Genomic DNA, 25465 nt, shown 5'->3' with positions numbered 1-25465 from the left:
CACTAGTCTTCACATGTAGGTTAGAAAAGCTGCCCATAGGGGTGAAGCTGGTAAAGAAGGAGGACCTCAAGGACCCAGAGGAGCCCCCCACAGACTGGATTGTAGAGCAGGGAAACCACTGCTCCCCCTCACCAGGTGCAGCTCCTCCCCTAACCCCATCCTCTAGCAAGGGCTTGCTGAGGGCAGCAAGCAGGTCAGGTCACTCAGCAGAGGGGCTGGGGCCCAGACTGGGGAGAACAGGCAGGGGGAAGGGAGAGTGCATGGAGGTCACTAGAGGGAGGGTGTTGCATGGTTTCTGGGGCCTGTGGTTCCTGCTGTAATCTGGATTTGAACAGCTGTGGTCAGTCCTGGATGGGAAGTCCAAAAGAATCCTCAAAAGGGGCTGGGGACGAGGAGAGCAAAAGTCCAAGTTTTCCCTATCAGGAAGATGATGGAGTTGGCCTAGAGGATTTCTAAGGTCTCTTCCAGCTCTGATTCAGTGACAGCCAACATCGCCCTAAGCTTTAGCCACTCCTCTAAATATTAGTTGGAAAAAAAAAAAGGGAATATGGATGGTTCAGAAAATCAAATTAGGAAGCATGGTTCTTGTTCAGGCTCTGTCACGACTGGATTTTATGTGACCTTGGGCAAGTCACTTACCCTTTTTGATCTGTAAAATGGAGGAGGGTGGGGGAACCTGGAGGTTGGACTTATTGTCTAAGGCTTCTTCTACCTCTAAATCCTATGACATTCCTTCTTTTCCTCCCCACTTAGCCAGACATACACACAGGACCTCAGGCCAGCCCCCCAGTTTGTAAAAGAGTTGGGGGAAACCAGCCTCTGGGGGCCTTGCCAGGCCCTAGCCACTGACCAGGCTGAATTAGATTTATTGTCAGACTCCTATTCAGTCTTGCCTGTCTCCTTGATGTTCAGGTTTGGGGCCTGAGCCAGGTTAATCTGAGACTGGATCAGCTATGGGGTCTAAATGGCAGAGGGCCCAGGTCCATTCCCAGCATCATCTCACTACTCCAAATGTCACCAGAGAGTGGCCCAGCACAGGCACAAGGGCACACACACACACACACACACACAAAGAGGCACAGCACAGCCAGTCTCCCTTTAGAAAGAACTGCCCTGCTAATTAATGTTCTGGAGCTCCAAATCAGCCACGAGGACTCCCTGGTTCCGGAAGAGCAACCAGCCAGGGATTCAGGTGCCAGCCAAATTTCATCCCCATCCCCACCTCGGCTCCACTTAGGCTGAGTAAGGCACAGGGGAGGTAGCTCCTTTCACTCAGTATGCACCTGCCACACTTCATGCTTGTCCCCCAGACCTAACCAAGACAGCTTCTTTTTGGCTCCCACAGCCACTAATTCCCAGGTAAAGGCAATCCAGGGACCAACCAATCTCTTTTCTCCTCTTCTGCCTGGTCCCCTCACTGGCTCCCAGAGTGTGCTGGGGAAGAAAAGGGTGCCCAGGCCCCAGACCGGACAGACCTGAGGAGAGCTCCCATGCCTACCTGGCCTAGCAGGAGAGAGAAGAGAAATCTCGATGACTGAACAAGTGCCTGGCACGGCTGCCCCAGCTCCTTCTCCCTTCTCTGGCTTTCTTCACTGAAGGGGGCTGCAGGACTGCTCCATCCCTAATCCCTTTCAGAAAGCGCTTCCCCATTCCCCCTCCTCTGGGCCCCTCTCAGCTGGCCACCCGGAGGGTCCTCACGGTCCCCCGGGGCCTGCTTGTCTGAGTGTAGCAAAGGCAGGGTACAGAGCCTGGGCATCTGGCTGGTACTGAGAAGGGAAGGGGAGGAAAATTGGGGGAGTCAGATTTTTTTTTCCGAGGCAATGGACAAACCCTTAAGAAAAAGCCTTCCTGGAAAAGGCAGTTCATTCAGTGCCCTGGGGAGGGGCTGGTTTAGGGTCCAGCCAACTTCTTGACCCGACTCCAAGTCCCCTCCTGCGATCCCTGCCACCACCCCCTTCTTCCCCAAACGCGTCCCCTCCCTCCGTCCCCCGAACACTGCGTGGGGCGAGGGGGGGAGGCGCCCAACTTCCCCGCTGAAGTTTGCAGCGGCTCCGGCAAGTGAAGGGGCCTCGGGGAGGGTTCACAATGGCCCGAGGTGAGGAGCGGCGAGAGGGGGAGGGGGAGGAGAGCGACCCTCCCGGACTGCAGCCTCCCCTCCCCGGCCAGCTCCGGGGGCCCCGGCCCGACGGTCCCCAAAAGCCTCGAGCGCCCAGGCTCCGACTCCAGCGGCCGTGGGGTCTCGATAAGGAGGGAGCTTCGGGGGGAGGTGGCGGCCCGAGAGAGGACCGGTTCCCGCCCGCCCCCCGCCCAGCCTCTCGCAGCCCGATAAGTGCCTTACCTCTAGCTGGAGGGACGCCGGGCTGGGGTCCTCTCGGTCTGGGCTGCGGGCTCCTGCGGTCCGGGAGGGGAGCTGGGGGAGGGGGAGGGGGCAGAGGATGGCGGCTCGGGGGGCAAGGCGGCCGCGGGGCTCAGAAGGCGCTGCTGGCTCCCCTGGCACGGCCGCCCGGCGCCCCGCCGCTCCGCCACATCTGCAGCTCGGGCTGGGGAAAGGTGGCAGCCGCCCGGTCGTGAGGGGATGTCTTGGGGAGGGGAGGGAGGGAGGGAGGGACGGAGGGAAGAAGGGAAGGAGAGAGACAGAGAGAGGGGAGGAGGGACGGAGGGGAGGAGGAGGAAAGAAGGGAGGGAGAGACGGGAGGAGGGAAGCAGAGAGACACAGGGAGGGAGGCGGGCAGGAGGGGGGCGTCCTCTTTGCAAACCCGTCTTCCCCGAGCCGGTGGCCCCGGCAGCCGAAGCTGGGGTGGCCGGGGAAGACGTCCGCGGCCGAGCTTGGAGGTGGGGAATGAGGGAAGCGGGGGCGACGGTGCGCGGGGCTGGGGCTGGTGGTGCTGATGGTGCTGGGGGCTTCACTCCCCCTCCCCGGCTTGGAGGAGCGCGTCGCTAAGGGGAAAGGGTCTGTGTGAATTGGAGGCGCCTGCCTGTTTGAGGTGGGGGGAGGCGGTAGAGAGGAAGGGGAGTGGGCTTTTCTCCCCCACCCCCCTTATTTATCACAGCCCTGCAGAGCTGTCTGAAATGGACCAGCTCTGATCAGTTTCAGCCCCATCCTCCCAGGCCCGGCAGAGCCCGCCCCGGGCAGCTCAGCGCATGCCCCCCCACTTATTCCCAGGTCCCTCCCCTCACCCCCCCCTCCCTGGAGCCCCGCCCCCGGCCGGAGGGCAGCGCTAGGACACAGGCTAGAGGCGGGTACTGCCCGGAGCAGGAGAGAGGGGGTGGGGACCAGAGCACCGCCCCCGCCCTCAGGGAAACCCGGGTGCTGCAGGGGGAGGCGGTGGGGGGATCCTCAGGCCAGATAGGGGGTAGGGGGAATTCGGAGGAGCTAAGAGCCGGGGAGAAGCTGGGGAGGGTGGGAAAGAGAGGATGGGGGGCGGGTAGGAGCTGAAGGGGTCTAGGGTGATCCGGGAGGGAAGGAGCTCCTGAGGGGCCTGGTGGGGGCCAGGGTGGGGAGGGAACATCTGAAAAGACTGGGAAAAAAAGCCCCAGAGCGGACCAGAGAGGGGAGGAAAAGACAGTGGGAGGGAGGGAGGAGGCAGGCAGGCAGGCAGGCAGGCAGGCAGCAGGCGGGGGAGACTGGAGGTTTGCAGCAGCCGCTTAGATAGAATGAGGGTGGTGGTAGTGGTGGTGGTGGCGGCAGCCACGGCGGCTGAGCTGTCTAGGAGGAGAGATCAAATGGGACCGGGTCGGGGGAACTGCACTGTGGGGGCGGCTCTCCTAACTGGGTGATAGGGGGAGGGGAGAAGGTCTAGTTGGGACACTGCAGCTTCCATCATACTGTTTTCCTTGGGGTTTAGCTGTGTCTGGAAAAGAAAGGAGGCAAAAGCTGTTTCTTCCTTCCAATAAGGAGCCCGGTCCAGCAGTCTTAAATTGAGGCTTCTTCGGCGCCTCGGGTTCTGACCTTGGCCAGTTACCTCCCTGCTTCCTCCAGGCCTCAGTTTCCTTGTCTCAAGTCTGGTCTGGAAGGAATTCCTGTGAGCTTTAATTTTCCATAATCTTATCAGGACAGGAAACCTTCTGTGTGCCTCTGGGGTAGCAAAGAGCAAAAGGCCAGATGTTCCCAAAGTTGGAGCCTTGACAGTCTCGGCCCCAGGAGAAAACAGCCCCACCGAGTGCACAGAAGGAGAAGGGAATGAGGGGGGAGGGGATGGTATTCAGAGGCTCAGAGAGACCTGGGCCACTTCCAGCTCTTAAAGATCCTAGCCATAACACTTATAGCAAAAGAAAATACATTAAGACAAAGTAAGGCACCAGAAAAAAAAAAAGGAAGACATAATCTCTCTATATGTATATACATATCTCTGTGTGCATACAAGTGCCTATATGAGATATATAGCTTTTATGTGCCTCATATCTTAATGTTATATACATATGTGTATGCATGTAGAACAGCCTGGTGTATTGGCTAAAAGGGCTGATCCTCCACATGGAAAGACGTGGGTTCAAGTTCAGCCTCTGACTCCTTTAGCTGTGTGACCATGGGCAACTTACCTGACCTCTCAGTACCCCAGGAAACTCTCTGGGATTATAAATCATATGGACCTGGTACTGATCTGCATCATGGACAGGAGATTGCACAGAACTCCTACAATCATGAAATCACAGTAGGTGTGTGTCATACATATTTAGCAAATGCTTTTCTGGCCTTTTTTCTATGCAAATGCACTAATTATTAAAGGTAAATCTTTTGTGCAATTGTCACTTTTAATGTTAAATATGATAGAACCATTCACATGTTCCTGACCTATAACTGACCCATCCTTATAGTTCTTTTTGAAATTTGAGGGTTCCTTTGAACTGTAGTCCCAGGTCAAATGACCCTCTTTTCTCCCTATGGGCTTTGTGACCTGCCGTTCATCTTCACAGTTCTCTCCTGTGATCCTAGTCTTTGTGTACTTCTCTATTGTGTACCCTTCTGGTCTGGTATCTGCCAGGAGCTTCTCATGACCTCTGGCCACAGTACGGTATATATGTACTGAGGATCATGTTTCTTCACTCAGAAGGAATCCAACTGATGAAGTGACTGATTTCAAGAGAAATTAACCAACTTTCCATTATCCGGGCCAATAGAGGGAGCCTTGGTCCTCATTCCTCCAATTTAAAACAATTTCCAAAAATCATTTCTATTTATCTTTGTTATGCATGGTAGCACATTTATCTTTCTAAACAGATTTTGCCTGGACTGATACAGTCAACTCCCAGGCACCCCCATGTTCATTATCTAATTTATGTGTGGTTTTACCTCCCCCTTTTTTAAACACTTGCTCTCCAGTATACTTCTCAGTTACTCTGCTGCGTCCCCCCAATATTTCCCATCCCTAGGCTCAGAAAAATACAATATGCTCTAATATTAGCATAACCAAGTCATACTGCTTTTTAGGAAGGTATATGCTAACTTAGGAGAATTACTCTCTCTCTGTCTCTGTCTCTGTCTCTGTCTCTCTCTAGGAAGGTATATGGTAATATATATACAGCACTTTGCTCAACTGTTAGACCAGATGAGTGCCTGGATGGAATATCGCCTAGAAGCAGCAAGTGATATAAACTTTAAAGCAGAAGTAGTGAATAGTATATAACAGTGTTCTGGACTCCAAGTCAGGGAAGACCTTGGTTGGAATTCTGTCTCTGACGCTAAAGTTGCTATGTGACAACGGACCTGTTACTTCAATGGGATTCCGACCATTTACTTTATTAAGGGTTGTAATAGTGGGAAGTTTTCCTCCCCAACTTGATGTGCTTTGATCAGATCAACAAAATGAGGAAGGTAGTACAAGTATTGTCCCCATTTTCCAGCTAAGCAAATTGAGGGTCAAGGTGATGAATTGAGTCACCCAAGGTCACAGGGCTAAGAGAGAATGGATCCCAAATCCAGTGAATGTATTGGAAAGACAAAGGTGAATGAATTTATCTGTATTTCTACACACATTCTTACACCACCACCACCTTTTACATATTGCTGGCAAGCAGGAGATGGTTACATTAAAATAATTAACTCTTTTTTTTCCCCAGTCAGCCCACATTTACACTGGAGGTAGGCCAGGCTCACAATAAATAAATGGCCAGAAATAGATTCAAGGATCATAGATTTAGGACTGAAAGAACAAGGTCAAATCCTTCATTTCTAAGGGAAGTCAAGGCCCAGAGAGGTGAAGAGATTTACCTAAGGTAACAGAGGTAGTAAAAGACAGAGCCAGGATTTCTACCCAATTGCACTTTTACTGGAACCCTGAGGAGTGAGAACAAAAACTAGTCATTAGAGGAATCACTGTTTTAAATTTTCCAATGGAAAGTGTGCATTTAGTAACTCAGAGAATCAAAATGAAGGTGAATTTCTTCCCTTTCTCCCCAAGCAATCCCAACAGATGAAAATCTAGAGTTAACAAAGAGAATAATGGGAGGGGAGGTGGACCGATGCAGTTTATAAGAAGGTACTTCATAAACTTCCTTTGAATAGGTATCACCTACTCACCCCTATGCATTTAAAATAGTATTTGTCACACGATTGTTAAATTTGTAACCCTTTTCAGAGTCATACCATTTGTGGGTGGACAATAAGATATATCTATAACCAAATAAGAAACTGAAGAGAAATTTATTGTTAAACAGAACAGAGATTTATTAGGAAAGGTTCTGAGGTGGAAAGAACATTGTACTTGGAGCTAGGAGATAAATGGGTGTTGACTCTTACCTCTGACACTGTATGATAATGGGTAATTCCCTTCATCTCTCTGGGCTCATTTCCTCCTTTGTCCAATGATCTCAGAATTACATCTAATGGTCTTTTCTCAGTCCTCACACTTCTTGACCTCTCTACAACATCTTCTACTGTTGATCACCTGCTCCTCCTGCATAATCCTACCTCTGGGTTTTCTTGACACACTTTCTAGCTTCTTCTACCTGTGCCTGACTTGCTCCTTTGTCTCCTTTGCTGGTCATCCACTTCACACCTACTAGCCATGGGTACCCATCCCCTAAGGCCATATTCTGGATCTTCTTTTTTCTTTCTAAGCTCTATCATTCAGTGATGTCATCAGCTCCCTGGGGTTCAATTATCATCTCCCAGCAAACAATTCCCAGAGTTATATATCCAGCTCTAGTTTCTCTACTGAGCCATAGTCATGAATCACCAACTTCCTCTGGGATACCTCAAACAGGATGGCAAAGGCATCTTAAACTCAATGTGTCCAAAACAGAACTCTCTTTTTCCTTCAGAGCCTCCTCAAGTCTAAACAAACGTCCTTATAACTACTAAAGGTGCCACTATCCTCCCTGTCACCTGGCTTGAAATTGTGGTTTCATTCTTGACTCCTTGCTTTCACTCCACATAACCAATCTGTGCCAAATCCTGTTACTTCTACCTTCATGATACGTCCCCTGTACCTTCCCTTCATTCCACTCACACTGCCACCACACTAGTTCAGACCCTCATCACCTCTCATGTTGACTATTAGAAGAGCTTTCCAATTGATCTTCCTGACTCATGTCTCTGCCCACTCTAATCTATCCGCCACTCAGCTGCCAAAGAAATTTTCCTACAGCATAGATCTGACTATGTCATCTCCCATACATCTTATTCATTGAGCTCCATTTCTCCTAGCACCTCCAAAGTCAAATACAAAGTGCTCTGTTTTACATTTAAAGAAGGGTAGAATAAGATTGTGTCAAGTGCTATGGACTTTTTATAAATGTCAACTTTTCTTATTACTCCAGTCATCAAAAGATCTGAGATTTCCTTGATTGTAGCTCCTCCTTTCACCAACACAGATCACAGCCTTTAGTAAATAGTCTTAGGTTTGGTGGCCAGCCTTTTGGTGTTGAGTCTCTCTGATTTAAGCTAGGTTGGTTGGTCCTCCATTATGGTAAGCTCTTTCAGATTTTGACAGCCATTAAGAGCCTAGAAGTATTTCCACAATACAATGAAACATTGCAATAAGACTTAATAATTTTTGACTCACATTTATATAGTGTTTCATGCCTTATAATGTGCTGTCCTCCCAGCATACCAGGTAGGTAGTACAGATACGGTTCCCATTTTTGCAGATGAGAAAACTAAGGCTAAGGGTAGAGAAGTCAATTACCTATAAAAGAAATCACTGTAGGCTCACTAATACATTGTTGATGAAGCTGTGAAATGGAACAACCATTTTGGAAAGCAATTTGGAATTATACAAATAAAGTAACCAATATCCTGATGGATATTATAACCCCAAGGAAGCCATCAATAAGAAAAAAAAGTTCCCATATACTCCAAATTTTCTAAACCAGAACTTTTTGTGATAGCTAAGAATTGGAAACAAATTATCTAATTTGTTTGCCCACCAATTGGAGAACAGCTAAACAAATTGTGGTACATGAATTTAATGAAATATTACTGTGACATAAGAAATGATGTGTGATGAATACAGAGAAACATGAAAAGATCTATATGAACTGATGCACAATGAAGTAAGCAGAACCAAGAAAACAATATACACAGTGACTATAACAGTGTAAATGGAAAGAACTACACACCAAAAAACCAAAAGTAGATATAATGAAATCATAAAGATCAAGCAAGACTCAAATGAAGAGCAATATATCTTTTTATGGAAGTAGGAGGTACGCAAGTTTATATATTGCATATGTTTTCATACTTTTTCAGTATTGATAAGTTTGCTGATTTTTTCTTCTCTAAAAATACTATTTGTCATATGAGATGGCTCTTTGGAAGAAGGAAAGGGAGGGAAAGACAACTGTTGTGATGTACAGAAAATAAAATAGCAGTAAAACTTTTTTTTATACTTTAAAAAAAAAACCTGCTCTTGGCCCTTAGTTTCCTTATTAATTAAAAGGAGGTGGACCCAACTGATTTCTAAATCCCTTTCCAGACGCAAAGTTCATTTGGTGATCTAGGATCTATTTCACTGCCTACCTACCACATCTCCATGTCTACAGTCAGGCTGCTTGCTGTCTCCATAACTGGGAGCCACTGTGTGTGGATTTTCTCTTTGGCATTTGGGGAAGCTCAGAGCAGAGGACTTGTTAGAACCTTGCTAAGGCTGGGTTCCAATAGCTTTGCCAGCAATAGGAGGTTCCAAATCCTTAGCTGAACCTGTACTTCCTGTGCCCCAAACACTGCCTGCTATTGGAGGCTAGTTTGGCTTTCAGGCCATGGCAGGGGAAAAGCTATGTTCCTTCATAATAACATTAATAATGAGAGTTGACAGTTACATAACACTTTTAGGTTTACAAAGCAATCTGCATCCCTTATCTCATTGGCTCTTCCTAGCAACTCTGCAAAGGAAGTTCTTCAGGTATTATTATGATCTCCATTTTAGAGATAAGGAATCAATTGAGCATTTATTAAATACCCACAATGTATCAGGCATTGTGCTAAATGCTGGGAAAAATAATGACAGTTCCTGTCCTCAAAGGGCTTGTGCTCTATTTGAGAGACACCATGTATCTTACTATATGCAAAGGTAGCTAGGTGGGTGTAGTGGATACAGCACTGGGCTTAGAATCAGGGAGATTCATTTTTATGAGTTCAAATCTAGCCTCAGACTCCTAGTTATGTGACCCTGGGCAAGTCACTTAACTTTGTTTGCCAATGAGCAGGAAGGAAATTCGAGAACCACTACAGCATCTTTGCCAAGGAAATCCCAAATGGGGTCACAAAGAGTCAGATGTGACTAAACAGCAGCAGCAAATATACCTACAAATATGGACAAAATAGATCCAAGGTAATTTCCTGGTACCTGGAGGTCTCAGGAAAGGCCTTATAGGAGGTGGTATTTGAGCTTTGCTTTGAAAGAAGGTAGAGACACAGGAAGAAGAAGTATATTATAGCCATGGAATACAGGTGAAAAGATGGCCTTTATGTCTTCACCACTGACACATGACTGGAATTTTTAAAAATGTTTGATATTGATTTCTCATCTGTAAAACAGAGATAATAATACCTGAAATACTTACATTGTAGAATTGGTAAGAGAATCCAAAGAGGTCATAGTATGTGAGAAACACAGAGAAGGCCAGTTTGGCTGGACCACAGAGTATGTGAAGGGGAGTGATAGTAATGAAATCAGAATTGTAGACTACAACCAGGTTCTGAAGAGCTTTAAATACCTAACAGAGGAGTTTGTATTCGATTCTTGAGGTAATAGGGAACTGCTCGTTTATTGAGCTAGAGAACGAATGGTCAGATGTACCTTTGGCAGCTTATAGAGAGGATAGATTGGAAAAGGGAGAGATCTGAGGCAGGGAGATCAATCAGGAGACTCTTGCAGTAGTCCAGGAGAGAGGTGATGGCCTGAATCAGAGTGGTGGCAGTGTGAATATAGAGAAGGGACCAGACACAAGAGCTGTTATCGACAAGATTTGGCATCCGAAATGGAAAAACAGAAGAAACAGAGGAAAGATGACTAACCTGTGATCATACATCAAGTTCCTAAAAGCTGGAGTCAAACACAGGCCTCTATAACTTCCAAGTCTAAGGCGCTGCCCTCCACACCACACTGCTAAATGTTGAAACTGGACCTGGCAATTAGAGTATGCCTTTATCCCTTCCCAGGGTGCTCTAGGTTTTAGTTCTGTTTGGAAGAATTAACCATCTGCACCAGGAATCTGGAGGCAGTGCCTTCTTTTCCTGCTGGCCTAAGATGGCATAATGAGGAAGATGATCAACCCTCAGTGTCCACCTCAAGAACTGCTTGTCCTTTCAGTGTAGTTTCCTCCTGTCCCCTGAATGCCTACTGCCCCAAACTGCTAGACGGCAACATCCTTGTTTTGCTGCTTCCCTCTTCTTCATGTGGGAAGGGACTTACTAATCTTTTGGTCTCCCACAGGACAACACCTTACACATGGTAACTACTTATCATTTGCTTCAGCAAATTAAGGAAGAAGTTTATTGTTCTCCCCCTTTCTTCTACGTAGATCCCACCAGATCGGACTGGAATTGGCTCATCATTCTTTCAGGTTAAATGATTCCTGCTTCCATCTCTAGCCAGACTATGAAACTGCCTCTGACCAGCAGGCACCAATCATTTCCCCTATTTCCACTTTCCCTTTTGCTGGGTTCCCTCATTTTGACTGAGGCAATATTCTTCCAGTTACCCAAGGTTCATAACTTCAAAGTCATCCTTGCCTTTACCCTACCACACCCAATTCAGTTGCCAAGTTCTGTCAATCCTACCTCCTCCACAGACTTTCCATCCATTCCCTTTTCTCCATTTACCCTAGTTCTGGCCCTCATCACCTGTGACCTTGACTGTTCTAGAACTCCCATTACTGGTCTTCATTCTTCCAGTCTCTTTTCCTTTCCCTATCTGTCCTCCACACTGATGCCAAAATAATATGGAAAGCTCTGCCTCCGTCCTCTCCCTCAAAAAGTATCAATGCTTCCCTATTGCATCTAGGATAAAATGTAAACTCCTTAGCCTAGCATTCAAGGCCATCAATAATCTGGCTCCAACCTGATTTTATAACCTCGTTTCACATTTCTCCCCTTCACATACTCTACATTCCAGTCAAAATGGATTGCTCTCTGTTCCATCTCCTACTTTGTGTAGGCATCTGGGTAGACAGAGTATTGGGACAGGAGTCAGGAACCTGAGTTCCAATATCTGAGGTTAAGTTCACACTTAACCTATTTGCCTCAGTTTCCTCAACTGGAAAATAATAGCCTACCTCCTAGGGTTGTTGTAAATATTAGTGCCATATGTGGCCTCCAGGCAGCAATTTCCCTACCTTAATACTAGCCCTTCTTTCTCCAGGAGTTCTTAATTGGAAGGCACCTAGCACAGTACTTAGCACCAAGGCACTATAGAAATGTTAGTTATTATATATTATTGTTATTCTTAAAGCTATGCTTTATGCCTCTTTTTTTGCTTTTAAATGACTTGCGGTGTGACCTCGGTCAAGTCGATTAACCTCTGTCTGCCTCAATTTCTCTAAATGGGGAAGAGTAATCTGTGAAAATCGAGTTAACAATAGCACCTATCTGTCAAGGTTGTGAGGACAAAATGAAGTCATATTTGTAAAGTGCTTTGCAAACCTCAAAAGTGATTTATATGTCATATAAGTATATGCTTAGCGATCATCATTATGATTGCTCTTTCAAGATTCAATTCAAGCGCCACCATCTCCATCAACATTTTCCTGCTTCTCCTGTTAGTATTCTCTCCCTCTTCAAATGACCTTTCCCACTTATTTGTGTACATGCTGTATCTCTTCCAACCCCTCCCCCTATAGAGCTGGTGGCAAAGTAAATGCCCAATAAAAAAAAAGTAAAGAGAATTGTGCCTGTAGGGAATAGTGCCTAGAGGACATTCATTACCTGGCCCTTGTATACTTGTGGTCAAACCATATGTGTCACATCAACATCAAGTGCCTACTATGTAACCAGCCCTACGCCTCTCATGGTTGGGGATATGGGAATTAGAAAACAGTCCTAACTTCAAGGAGTTTACAATAAAAAATGAGATTAAAAAACATATCTGAACTTGGAGGTGTTTTGGAGATCTTGGAATGTGATTCCCCCTTCCACACACACTCATATTTTGCAGATAACTGGTGGCAGAGCCAAGACTAGAATCCTAGTTTCCAGACTCCCAGCTGAGGTCTATTTCCCCTGTAATGGTTGGGGAAATGAGACTCACACACATAGAACAGTGAGTAAGAGGAGACAGTATAATTAACTGATAAATTGTGAGTCGGAAAGTCATCCCTGACACAGAGAAGCTTGTAGAGAACATACAGTAAATGAATATGGGACAAATACAGGATCAAAACCTGTAATAAATAGTTTTCTGAGCTCATGCCCAAAGAAAAAGTAATTGGGTAAAATGAGATCAGGGTGAGTTATTAACCTTGTGCTGGCTGGCCAGTTGTGTTCGTGGGTGTACATGTGCCTGTGGCCAGCCAGTCCTTGAAGCATTTTGTGAGTGTGTGTGTGTGTCCCTGAGTCCTTGCCATATTCAGTGCTGGGAGCTGTAGAATGGGTGTGGTGTTTATTCTGGGAAGCAGTCCTCAGTCCTGGCTGCTCCTTACACATTATACCAGCAAGGACTCCAGGTCAGAGCTGAGAACTGCTCCGGGGCGAGCATTTATGACCCAACTCCACCTGCCAATAGAATGGGTCCCAAGGCTTGGGTGTGCCCAGAAAGCACCAGCTCTGCTTGGCAATGCCAGCCTGCTTCACTTACTGGGTCTCCACCCTCTTTCCAAGCTCACCTGATCGAAGGAAACCTATCCTCCGGGGATTTCAAAGACCTCGTGTTGGGTGGTTTAGTTTAGAAGTTCCATGAGGATAAAGTGGGGCTGTCTGTGGTTCACCGGGGCCATTGGACTTGGGAGTCTGAAGTCTCGGGTTCAAGCCTAGCCTTCTTCCCACGCTTTGTAATAGCTGTGTGACCATGGGCAGATCATTTAACCTCTCAGAGACCGTGGTTCGTCTTAAAAATGGAAACAAATACCTGACCTTTCTCACAGGGGTCGTTCTAAGGAAAGCAGCGTGTACATGGCTCTATTAACGTATGCTCCTACCACCCGGGAAGGCTCCCGTCTCCTTTCCTCATTGGGAAAGTTAGCTGCCCTCCGCCCTGGTCGTCCGGACCGTGGAGATAGCCCCAGCCGGGGGAGCAGCTGGGGGCGGGGGCGTGCCCGGAATTTAAACCCCAATTCACATCTCACCTTCCCAAGAGACCTTCCAGGGTCACAGCCGGACAAAGCTGCATCCACCCCCACCCCCCCAGCTGAGTGGGCGGCGGGAGGGTCCCATTCCCGCCCCGGAGAGCCGGGGCTGGCCCAACCTGGACCACACCCCACGAGGACGGAACAGGCAGCCTGGCACCTCTCCTGCCCCGCCCCCGCGTGCCCCCCTCCTTGGGCTGCCCCGCCCTCTCTTCCCCTCCCTCTGCACGGCCCCTCCCATCCGCCCGGGCCTCGAGGGAGGAGACCACCTTGGGGAGTGGAGGATGGGGGGGGGGGGGGGCGGACATTTTTGAGACGTGACCAAGTGGAAACTCCCTCCCGGAGGCGGAAACAGGGAGCTCCCCCTCTGAGACCCGGAGCTCTGGACTCCCCTCCTCCGCCCTGGAGGGATCTCGGGGAAAAGAGGACCGCAGCTGTTCCCAGACTCCTCCTCACCCCCCCCCCAGCCCGCTCCCCCTCCCCCGGCTACCGGTAATAAGACGTCCCACCCCTTCCCCCACTCTTGGCCGCGGTTCAGCGCCTCATGAATATTAATGAGCCAGCCTCCCCGTTGGGCCGGAGGGAGCAGGAGGCGGGAGCGGTGGAGGCGGAAGGGCGGGGCGTCCCCTGGGTCGCTGCTGGCCGCGCGCCCCGCTCCTCCCTACGTAGGAGGCCCTGGTGGCGGGGGGGGGGCTTTGCGCGTCCGTCCCCCCACTCCGCCCCCCGAATCATCCTCGGGGCCTCCACCTGGGCGGGCCCCTGACTCAGCGGGACTTGACCTTGCAGGAGTCCATTCCCCGCTTTGCCCAGAGTCCCCGCTCCCCCTTCCCCCCATTCCTCCGTCCCCACCCGGGCCAAGACACGTGTGAGGCCGGGAAGCGGGACCCCGCAGAGGGCGGGGGACTACGCCAAGGAGGCCCCGCCCAGCTAGGCCCCGAGGCTAGGCACGCACCCCCTCCACCTCCTCGCCTGCCTCTCGCTCTGCCCCGCCCCCCGCCGGCTGGGGACCTTGGAGCCCCGAGCGCCCTTGTCCGGGAGCTCGGTGAGGTCGGGCCGCGTGCCCGCGAGCGCCCGAGTGGGCTCTCAGCGATGGCTGATCAGCCTTGGATAGTCTCAGCTGGCAGGGACCGTGGGACACGCACGGACTGTCAGAGTTACAAAAGCTGAGTCGGAAAGACTTGGGAGACGCCTCAGAGGTCAGCGTGACCTACCCTCTCATTTTACACATGGGGAAACTGAGGCCCTTGATTTACCCAGGGCCAAACAGTGACTGTCAAGGCTGGGACGCAGGTCTTGGCTCCCAAACCCGGGGCCCTCCTTCCACTGTATCACACGTGGTGATCACTGCAGGTCTTTCCCAGTTCCCATGTGGAAGTTTCCTCTTGCCCGACCTGGAGAGTATTTTCACAAGACCGTCCCTTGCAGCTCTGACATTCTGTAAATCACAGGCCTGCTTTGCAGGGAGCAAATCACACTCGGGACGTGGATGCTCCGGGCCATCTCTGCAGAGAAGCAAAGCCCTGGCACCCTTTGCTTAGAGCCTCCAAGCTGCGCTGGCCCCGAAGCTTATGCCCTGAAATCCCCACTCCAATCTCTGCGCATCTGAGAGTGTGACTCTCCTGGAAACTCCACGGACATCTGCTCCAGAGGGAAAGGCTTTTATCAGCCGGGAAGCACTTGTCACCCCTCCAGGGCCTGCAGGCCTGTTTGAGTGACATTGGCTAGGGAGGGAGGAAGAATGAAGCCCATTCCTGCTGAGCGTAGTGGGGGAAGCTGTGTATGGCTGAGTGCTCAGGAGAGCTAACAAAGGAGATGTCAGCCAACAAGCCCAGCCAGGCGGGCCTTGCATTTCGAAGAGCTTGCAGCCCACACCCCAAGAATAAGCAGAGCTTGTTCTCAGGGTGGACTAATTCAGTCACCCAAACATCTAACCATGGGTAGGTACAAGGGGATTCAGAAACACCACAAACTTTCTGTGGGGTTGAATGACATGAGCTGTAAGATCCCTCCACCTCTTATCACTTTATTTTAGTGTTTTTCTGACTGCTGATCCCAGGAGATCCTTACCTGGGTCCTGGTTGTTAAAATGGTAATGCTCTTGGGAGGACTAGAGTTTGGATCCTGTGAGATTCAGGATATGGTATTTTCCTCTTTCTCCAATTTAGCAGAGCCTTAATCTTTTGGTCGTCAGGGTATAGTGTTAAATATCCCCAAGGATATTAAATGCAGGAACAATCCTCTTTCTCTAAGGGACTGCGGCAGTAAATGACTGTCCCATACTTTTAGGTCACTCCTGCTGTAAAAAATATAGTATACAACTCACATTTTATTGATATTTCTTGAGCACTTTCAATACCCAACACATAAATTCCATCCCCTTCCCTCAAGGGACTATCATTCCAAATAGTTTGTGTTTTATCAACTGTTACCAAAGTATGTCATCCCATCTCCCCTCCCTCATTCCATGCTCTCACTGTCTCATCCTTTTTTAGGCATAAGAAGAAGCATAGATCATGACTAGAAGGTTAAGACAAAAGCTTTTCTTTTCTTCTGTCTCCCTTTTCATGATGTGCCTGGAGGCTAGGTCTGGTGTTGCACTTGTCTTTACATCCCCAGTAGAACGAGGCCTTACACATAGTAGGGACTTAATGAATGTTTATCAGATTACTTAATTTAAGTCAGTAGGGGAATCCCTTCTGCAGCTGGAAAGATTCAGGTTAGGTAGATGGATATACATATACTGTCCCTATCCTTGAGGAGCTTAGTCTGAGGGAAAAAGAACATCCCTAGAAAAAAATGCGTTACCTTCAGTGTAAGCTACATCTTCAGTGAAACCACAGAACTTAACAAGTAAGAATGATGACACCTATCATCTCTGCACCATTTCCAGCACCACCTTGGACACAGGTACCAAAAAGACCTCGGTGATATTTACTTCATGATTGAGTTGGTAATTTCATTCCCAATCATACATTTTTCCTACCATCTGGCATTAGCTGTGTGGACGAAATTCCTGCCTCTTCTGGAGAATCCCTCAATCTGCCAGAAAGGTGTCCCATTATATCTGAAGTGAGGATGAGGAGCCAGAACTATGGCCTCTTGCCAAGTAATGTGGCAGATGCTTGTAGGGTTATGGATCATCTGGCAGAGGATGCAGGATTTGCTAGGTTGCTACAATATTACCATTTTTTCTGCAGGGTTGCCCTAAAGCACTGAGACAAAAATCATGAGACAACATGGAAAAAATGAATTGCGGAATACCTATTCACTGCCCCAACAGCCACTCTCTTCACCTAATTAAATTCAAGAGGTGTGGGTTTGGGGCAAATAATTTTTTGTCTTCTGTTCTATTCCCAAAATATCATACTGTTATCTATCTCTCTGTCCCAAGCTATATCCCCTCCCCAGTCCAGCTCAAGGCAATCCCCGAGGCTCTAGACTAGTTTCTCATTCAGTTAGATATAATAACTCTCCCAGGGTTCTTTCCAGCGTCTCTTGGGAGGTCCTGGATGTTGTTTGTAGCAGAAGACAAAATTAACACTGATTTCCTATCCCTTTCCTCTGAGTTTAAACCAGTTTTACCACCCTTTGAAAGACCCCTAAAGTCTTCAGGCTTTTGGTTGGGTTACTACAAGGGTGATAATGGAGTAAAGGGTACATAAATCTGAGAATGAGTACCAATGAAGAAAGCAGGATGTGGTCCAGCAGAGGTGGAGCAGATATGGGAGGATTAGTTGATGGTACAGAGGTAGGATTTCAGTTTAAAAGAAAGGAGAGTTAATTACAATTTCATCCTTTCATATAGAGGGCACAAAGCCATTCCAATAATCTGTACTGAGTGTCCTGGGAGAACCAAGGGCTTTCAGACTAGCTTGTTTCCTCTCCCATGTAAAATGCCACCTTCCTTGATGTCCTTTCAGATTCATTTCACCTGCCTCAGGTAACAACCCTTCCTAGTAGTCATCATTCTGCTAGCTAGTTCTCTGTTGTCTGTAATTAACAGAATCTCTGATAAAAAGAGGGCTATCAAGGGACTTGATAGAGACAGAGAGAAATAATCTACCGGTGTAAACTTCCTTCAGTCCCCCCTTCCCAAAAGGACTGCAGTTGTGCTAAGAGGGCAGTCAATAAAAAGATCATTATCATCCTCCCCCTCATCACATTTCTATACCTCCTTGCAGTGTCCAAAGTGCTTTACAGATATCACATTTTATCCTTACAACAACTCTGGGAGGTATGTGCTATTACTCTCCCATTGTGCAGATGAAGAAACTGAGGCAAACAGGTTACGTGACTTGTCCAGGGTCACAGAGCTGATAAGTGACTGGTGTAGGATTTGAACTCTGGTATTCCTGGTTCTAGGTATTGTGCTATATCCATTATTATGTATGTTATGTAATATATATTATATATGTAATATATCCATATATTATATCAATTAAAAAAAGAATATTAGCCTCCCCTGTTTTGATTAGGCTACTATTAAAATTAATTTATTTTCTCAAAGTAAAATACTGACTGGCAAGTTAAGGGTCTCAATAGTTTGATTTTAGACCAGAGAAAGTCTTATGATTTGTTAGTTTTGTGGCATCTAACACACTGAAGTTACATTGAGATTTAACAACACAGCACCATCTAGCTGTTCTTAAGCATTTTTTTTCCCTAGGTGTGTTCTTTCTCCTTGAGACTAGAGACAGTATGTGGTATATTCTCTTTTGTCCATCTGCCTATAGCAACTAATACTGTGCAGAGCTGTTTTGGAGAGGGCCTTCCTTGTGTTTGGAGTCAGAAGGTCGGGGTTACAGTCCTTGAGCAAGTGTTTTTAAAGTTGTTTTTTTAGACATGAAAAGGGTATAACATTTTTACTACCTGCCTCTTAAGGGAGTTGTGAGAATCTAGCACCAAAGGGCATTTAACTGTAAACTATTTCTTACAACCATGTTCATGCTCAGATATTGGACTTTTTGGAAGGAGTTGAATTGAATGGAATTTCCTACCAAGTTCTTGGGAGGTAAATCCAGTTTTGATCTGCTGCTGTCTGAGAATGGTTGGCCTCTAGGCCCGGTTGTAAAGCAGGAAAATTTTGCTTTATAGGCTGCCTTTTCTTTCTGGGATGTCTCCTTTCCCCCTTCTAGATGCCTTAAGGAATTAACTAAACTAATTCATAATGAGGGAACAGTGCCTCTATGCTCATCTATTTGTTGGTTTATACTACTCATCTTGAGTAGTATAGCTCACCTTTGAGCATATTTTTTCCACCTGGATTTGTGATTTCATTTCTTTAGGGAATTCCCAGGTTGCAGATCAGCCTCTGGCAGGTAACTTTACTTGTTGAGAGCCGAATTGGGCATTGAGAAGTTAAGTGACTTGTGTGGTCACACAGTTATTGTGGGCCACAGGGAGGGACTATACCCAGGTCTTCCACAATGCTCTGCTTCTCTAAGTAGAATTGTTCCCTGGTTCATCTTGTTCCCTCGACTAAATTGGAAGGTCCTCAAGGGCAATTAAGTGTTATATGTATATTTATTTTCCCCCCATTTCAGTGGCTACACCTAGTGTGAATTCTCAATAAATATTTGGAAAGAAGGTTGGAGAAATTTAAAAAGAGGACTTGAGAAGAAGGCAATGTTTAACCCAAAGGAATGAAATAAGAGAAGGGAATTTCCAGCACCTGTGGAAAGTGGACAGGGAATCATTTGGGGGTGGGCTTTTCCTAATCCCCACCCTACACACATAGGTAACATTATATACTCCACCTAAGTTTTTGAGACCCAGGGAATGAATTATCCCTCTGGCTCTAGCTGACCTTCCACATCAATTATACTAACTGGTTAAAAGGTAGGGGTTCTTAACCTTTTTTGCCATGGACCCCTTTGACAGTCTGGCGAAGCCAATGAACTTAGAAAATTGCTTTAAATGCATGAAAGAAAAGACATATAGGCTTACTGAGGAAACCAATTATATCAAAACAAACACAAGTATCTAGATATTTTTTTAAAAACAAGTTCACAGGCCAAGTCAAGAACGCTGGGTTAAAGTTTCTTGAGTATATAACTATTCCCATTGTCTTCTCTTGGCTTATTTCTCTGAGATCCTTGAGCTTCTTTTGAGAAGATCCGTGTGAAGATAGAAAATGACAGACATAGAGAAGGGAGATACAGAAGAGGAGGAGAGATTTATGCAAGGTCACTGATTGCATCCCCTTCTGATTCCTAGCCCCAGGCTTAGTCTAGTGATTCATACTCCCTTGTGGGGTCCAAATCCCTCAGGATGCCTCTAGTCCTAAAGGTGCAGAATAAGCTCAAATGGAAGGGTACTAGAGTAAAGGGGTTAAAGGCCCCAGGTTTGTTCCTGGAACCCAGCAGCCTCTCAGTTTGAATTCCAACCCATCCTGCAATAAAATTTAAGCTCTTTGAGAGCAGGAGCTGTTTTTATTTTTGTCTTTATTTATATGATGTGGGCTGCTAGGTGGCAAAGTGGATAGAGCATTGAGTCTGGAGTCTGGAAGACCTGAGTTCAAATATGACCTCAAACATTTACTAGCTTGACCTTGGGCAAGTCATTTAATTCTGCTTGCCTCAGTTTCCTTCTCTGTAAAATGAGTTGGAGAAGGAAATGGCAAACCACACTACCATTTCTGCCAAGAAAACCCCAAATGAAGTCATGAAGAGTCGAACACAAATGAAACAAATGAACAATAACAAATACATAGTATAGTGCCATATGTATAGGAAGTGCTTCGTAAATGCTTGTCAAATGGAATTGAATAGAAGCATTGCCTTGTATTAGGAAAAGAGAAGAGATAGTGTTTATCCTGAGAGGGGTGTCAATAAGTATTTATTGGGGCAATCGAGAAGGGAAATTAGGATATGGAGATGTCTCCCAATTCCAATGGCTTTCTGTCGACTGTATTCTAGTTCCAAGGGAATGTCTGTTGAATGGAAGCCCAAACCCTGGTCTGGCTTGGGGGATGGGGACGGGCTGCCTTGGTTGGCTGATGAGGGCGGGGCCCTGTCTGCATTTCCACCTTTGGAATGTGGCTGATTCACTCCAGTGGAGCCATGTGCTGCTGCCTTCCCCTTAACATCTGGAAGGCTGAATTCCTGGAGAAAGAAGCAGATTCCTGCAGTCAGATGCCAGTGCTGAAGGTCAAACAGAGAAAACGAATCTGGGGGATGGGGAAGAGCAGCCCACCTTTTGTACCTTGGCTGAAAGACTGGGTATGGGGGCGGGGCCAGGGAAGAGGGGAGAGTAGCAAAGACTATGGGGATGTTGGCCAGCTGTTGTGCCTGACCGTGAAGGACAAAGTCCCCAGCTTTCCATGCTGTGATAGGAACAGAGAACGTGTCTTGCCACAGCCTGGAGTATTGCTTGGTCCAGAGATCTGTGGCTCTGAGTGATCTGTTCTCTGCCATATATGGTATGAGAGGAGCCGGTAGTTAGCTGACATGATCCAGTGTGACTTTAGGATTCCCCCAAAATTTGAAAATTTCTTGCCTCTGCTGCAAAGGGACTTCCAGGTAAAGAAGAGGTGGGGACTGAAGGTTAAGTTGTTCATAGGAAGCAACTCATTTAACTGGTGCATTTGACAACCCTTTGCCCAGTGCATGTTTGAGGCCTCTAGAGCAGCAGGTACAGACATGCCTCCATGCTCACCTGAGCTACATTGAAGGAGGGAGAACAATGGTTTCTCCTTACCCACCTGATGCCCCTGCCCCCTAGCAAATCCTTTCAGCTAGGGCTAGTTTAATTCCTTGTATATTAGAGAACTGGGGGAGGAGAGGGCATAAACAGCTCTACTCCCCAGCTTTCCAGGTCAAAAATGCCTGTGGAAGGTGGTTCTTGGGTACTTCCAGCAGAATCTCTTAATCTGTAAGAGCTGACTGCAAGCTGAATTCAGGGAACTATCAGCCCCTCAAGTGTGGAATGTTCAGTTAATTGTATAACGTTGTTGTAGTAGTTAGGTGCACCTTGCCATCTCTACACAGCTTGCTTGCCTCCCCTCTCAGCACTTCCAGCAGCCCGGTTTAGTAGAAAGAGCCATGAGCTTGGAGCCAGAAGACTTGAGTTTGAATTCTGGCTTTGATTCATACTAGAGGTGGGACTCTGGGCAAGTTATTGTACTTTTCTGAGCCTTGGTCTCGATTCTGTAAAATGGTGTCACTAATACTTAACATTAATTATCTTCCATGATTGTTATGAGGAAGTAACACAATTTACCTAATGCTTTTCTCGAAAAGGTTCTGTGAGGGAGATGGCACAAGTATAGTTATCCCCCATCTTACTGATGAAGAAATAGGCCAAGAAAGGTTCAGTGACTTGCCCATGCTTACACAACTAAGTGCTAAGAACCAGGATTTAGATCTAGGTTTCCCAATTCCAAGTCCCCATGTTCTTTTCACTGTGTGACTCTGTAAAGCGCTGCAGAAATGTGGATTACTTTCTACCCTCACCTAGGATACATTCTTTCCTCTCCACCTAAGTCTTTTCCCCTTCTACAAAAGTCACCTCTAAGAAGTTTTACGAGATTAACTCCATTCAGCTATGGTTATTCCAATCTCATCAGCCACTTATCACATTTATGTATATATGGAGTTTTATAAATCTGCGATTATTTATGTCCTGGATTAATTTGTTGAGTTCCTACTTTGAATCAAAAATGTGGTGGGATGATGGTATTTATTTACTCTTTTTCTTTGTATTATATCTCTTTCAAGAGTTTGCCCAATCTGCTCTATTAAATTATAAACTTCTTGGAGAAAGAACCATTTCTACTACCATTTTTCCTCTACTTACAATTCTTAGCAAAGAATATTTCACAAAATAAATTATTCTGACATCATGCTTAGGGCCAAACATATACCAGAGTAAATGCTGTGCTAGATCAGACCTCTTCCTATATCTGACCCAGGATTTTGTGATATTATGAAATGTCAGCCTCAAAAGATGAACAATATATTCCCCAAACACTTCTTGGTTTCTTTAAAGTAGCTTCCTTTAAGTAACCTGGATTTCTCTGAGTCCTTGAAGCTATTTACATTTTCAATCTTATTCTTTTCACCATCCCCACCTCTACCCCCATCCTTTGGGAAACAAATCCTATCTATTTATTACTCACTATACAAATACTTTTATTTGTCAATTCAGTTCAGTTCAACAAAACATTGATTTAAGTGCCTATGCTGTGAAAAATACAGTACTGGGAACAGAAAGATGAAACAATATGTCTGTGAAATAATCCAGCACAGTCTGGGTCCTCAAGGGGCTCACAATATAGTTGAAGGCAATAAAACAATTACACAAATAAACACAATACAAGCTTTAAGTGCTTAGGAGCAGTTTGTACAAGGTGGGATAAGATATTAGAGTAGGGAGAGATCACCTCATGAAGCAGTGGAAAGAATATTGGACGTGGAGCCAGAAAACCAAAATTTAAATCCTGGCTTTTGCTGTTATCTTGGGCAAGTCTCATCAATCCTATGGGCCTCAGTTTTCTCATCTGTAAAATGAAGGAGTTGGACCAGATAATCTCTAAGATCTCTAAGAGATTGGGAGTGTGCTGGAGCCAGCTCGAACTGTCAGAGCCGATTGTAAAATTTTCAATATGAGCACTTACACCTCGGAAATCAACAAATGCTAAAAACATTTACCAGAATACTTATAACTCTAAATGGTATGAAATTTATGGTTGCTGGGGAAATTTTCATGGAGGATGTGGTACCTGATCTGGACCTTGAAGGAAAGGGAAAGGCTCTAAACTGGCAGGGATGTAGGAGAGGCCATTCTAGGCATAAGGAACATTTTGTGCTAAAGATAGCATGACAGTTACCAGGAATGTTCCATGGTTTTTTTATTTCCAGATTTGGTGAACACGTCTGGTTGAATTTATGCTTACCCCTCATGAATTTATAGACTTGACCATTTCCCCTCTATGCTTTCATCTTTTGAGACGGAAGAGGCCTATCCTCATCTCATTTTCTTAATAAAACAGGGTATCGTCAAAAGCCTTAGTGTAGCTTTAAGCTATTGAAGTACATGACTGTAAATTGTTTAAGCTCTCCAAGTCACCTTAGTACCTTCAGTCCCAAAGGGATAATAATACTTATAATCTTGACCTTTAAAGTGCTACATAAACGTAATAACACAGGGTGTCCCAAAAGTCTTAGGGCAGTTACTGTTGTAATAGTAATGATCGCTAACAATTTATATGGCACTGACTATGTGCCAGGTACTGCTAAGCACTTGACAAATATCATCTCATTTGATTCTCACAACAGCCCTAGGAGGTAGGTGTGATTATCATCCCTGTTTTACAGATCAGGAAACCGAGCCAAACAGAGGTTTAAGTGACTTGCTGAAGGTCACATAGAGAGTAAATGTTGGAGATCATATTTGAACTCAGGTCTCACCATGTTACCTTTCCACTCAGTGACTTCCAATCAAATAGAAAAACTGTTGTCATTCAAAGCCTTTCATGACCTGTTCCCCCTTCTTACAACTGCTGAGTCCCCCTCTCCTCCCCACCGTACATATATTCTGCAACCCAGGGACATTGTCCTTCTAGCTGCTATTCAAAGGAGATCTGAAACCAGGCTTTTTCACTGGCTGTTCCCCATGCCTAGAATACTCTTTGTCTTCCTTCAGTCTCAGTTAAAATCCCATTTTTGATGGGATTTTCCTGATCCCCCTAATTCTAGTGCCTTCCCTCATTTGATTCTCACCAGTTTTTCCAGTGTGTATCTTGTTTGTACATAGGTGTTTGCTCCATGTCTCCCTCATTAGACTCTGAGTTCCTTGGGAACAAGCATTGCTTTTTATCTCTCTGTGTTCTGAGCACTTAGCACTTGGCCTGTAGTAGGTGCTTAAATGGTAATGGACTGACTAACTCCAGCTCCGGTGTTCTTACCAAAGCAGCATCAGATCTGTGCAGGGTGTAGGAAGGGAAGTCCACAGGAGAAAAACAGTATGTTGAAGAGGGCGGATGGAGATAGGAATTCCTTTCTCTCCTATTAGGTTCCCCAGTGAATTGTCCACGGACTTCCCTGGCAGCCGGATTTGTACTACCTCCAGCATGGTGGGGGTTAATTTCTCCGGCTGGTGCAGTGGCTACAGCAGCAGCAGCAGTAACAGCAGCATGAGGCGGTGCCAGTAACTCAGAAGCTGAAATGTGAGAAGCTAGGGAGAGCTGTGAGCCTGGAGAAGGCTAAGCTAGAGAGAGGATTTCCCTGGCAGATGCCAGACTTTCTGTCTGCCAGACAACTCCTTCCCTCACCTCCCCGAAGGTAGCCTCAGGAGAGAGAGCAACAGACCTTAGTCAGACCTTGTGTAGGGAGGACTGTCCGGAGGCACCCACTGACCATACGAACACCCAGAGCCTTTGGATGAATGGGTAATCTGCCCATTGGGGAGATAGAGAGATACTTGGCAAACTACCAGGGGATTTGGCAGCCCCAGTCAATGCTGTCAGAAATCATAGCACATTTAGAGCTGGAAAGGACCTAAGAGGTCATCAGTCCCAAGAAAGTTTCAGGTGAGATATGAAAGTAAGAGATGGGGACTCCAATTGGAAGACCAGGAGCCATTATGGTAAGACTGTTTCTCCTGGATTTCACCCTTCTCTCCAGCTACACAATTACTTCTAGTCTTAGGGAATGATTCAGGAAAGACAGAGTAGGGTTATAGCAAGAGATGAACCTTTGGAGCCAGGAAAAAATAACACTAATAATGATGATAATAATAATAGCCA

General features: G+C 46.5%; 2 protein-coding genes across 7 annotated transcripts in view; one reads left to right on the top strand and one right to left on the bottom strand.

The window, feature by feature from the left end:
• GLIS2 (GLIS family zinc finger 2) overlaps positions 1-3110 on the bottom strand; it is a 43676-nt gene extending 40566 nt beyond the window's left edge. For 2 of the 5 annotated variants that reach the window (XM_072603433.1, XM_072603426.1), the window contains exon 1: positions 2339-3110. The gene's annotated coding sequence lies outside the window, so the exon portion shown is untranslated. Of the gene's footprint in view, positions 1-1498; positions 1916-2338 lie in introns of those variants that run through there. The other 3 variants (XM_072603440.1, XM_072603452.1, XM_072603421.1) reach the window with 2 other exon arrangements.
• Positions 2004-25465, top strand: part of TFAP4 (transcription factor AP-4) — a 59013-nt gene continuing 35551 nt past the window's right edge. Inside the window, exon 1 of one of the 2 annotated variants that reach the window (XM_072603549.1) lies at positions 2004-2095. Coding sequence is in view for 1 of the 2 variants with exons in the window: in XM_072603501.1 (XP_072459602.1) it covers positions 15499-15656 (158 nt within the window). In the remaining variant the exon portion in view is untranslated. Of the gene's footprint in view, positions 2096-14856; positions 15657-25465 lie in introns of those variants that run through there. The other variant, XM_072603501.1, reaches the window with a different exon arrangement.

The sequence above is a fragment of the Notamacropus eugenii genome, chromosome 1 (genome assembly GCF_028372415.1).
Source record: "Notamacropus eugenii isolate mMacEug1 chromosome 1, mMacEug1.pri_v2, whole genome shotgun sequence".
In the NCBI taxonomy this organism is placed as follows: Eukaryota; Metazoa; Chordata; class Mammalia; order Diprotodontia; family Macropodidae; genus Notamacropus; species Notamacropus eugenii.
This window is presented reverse-complemented; position numbering and strand designations above follow the sequence as displayed.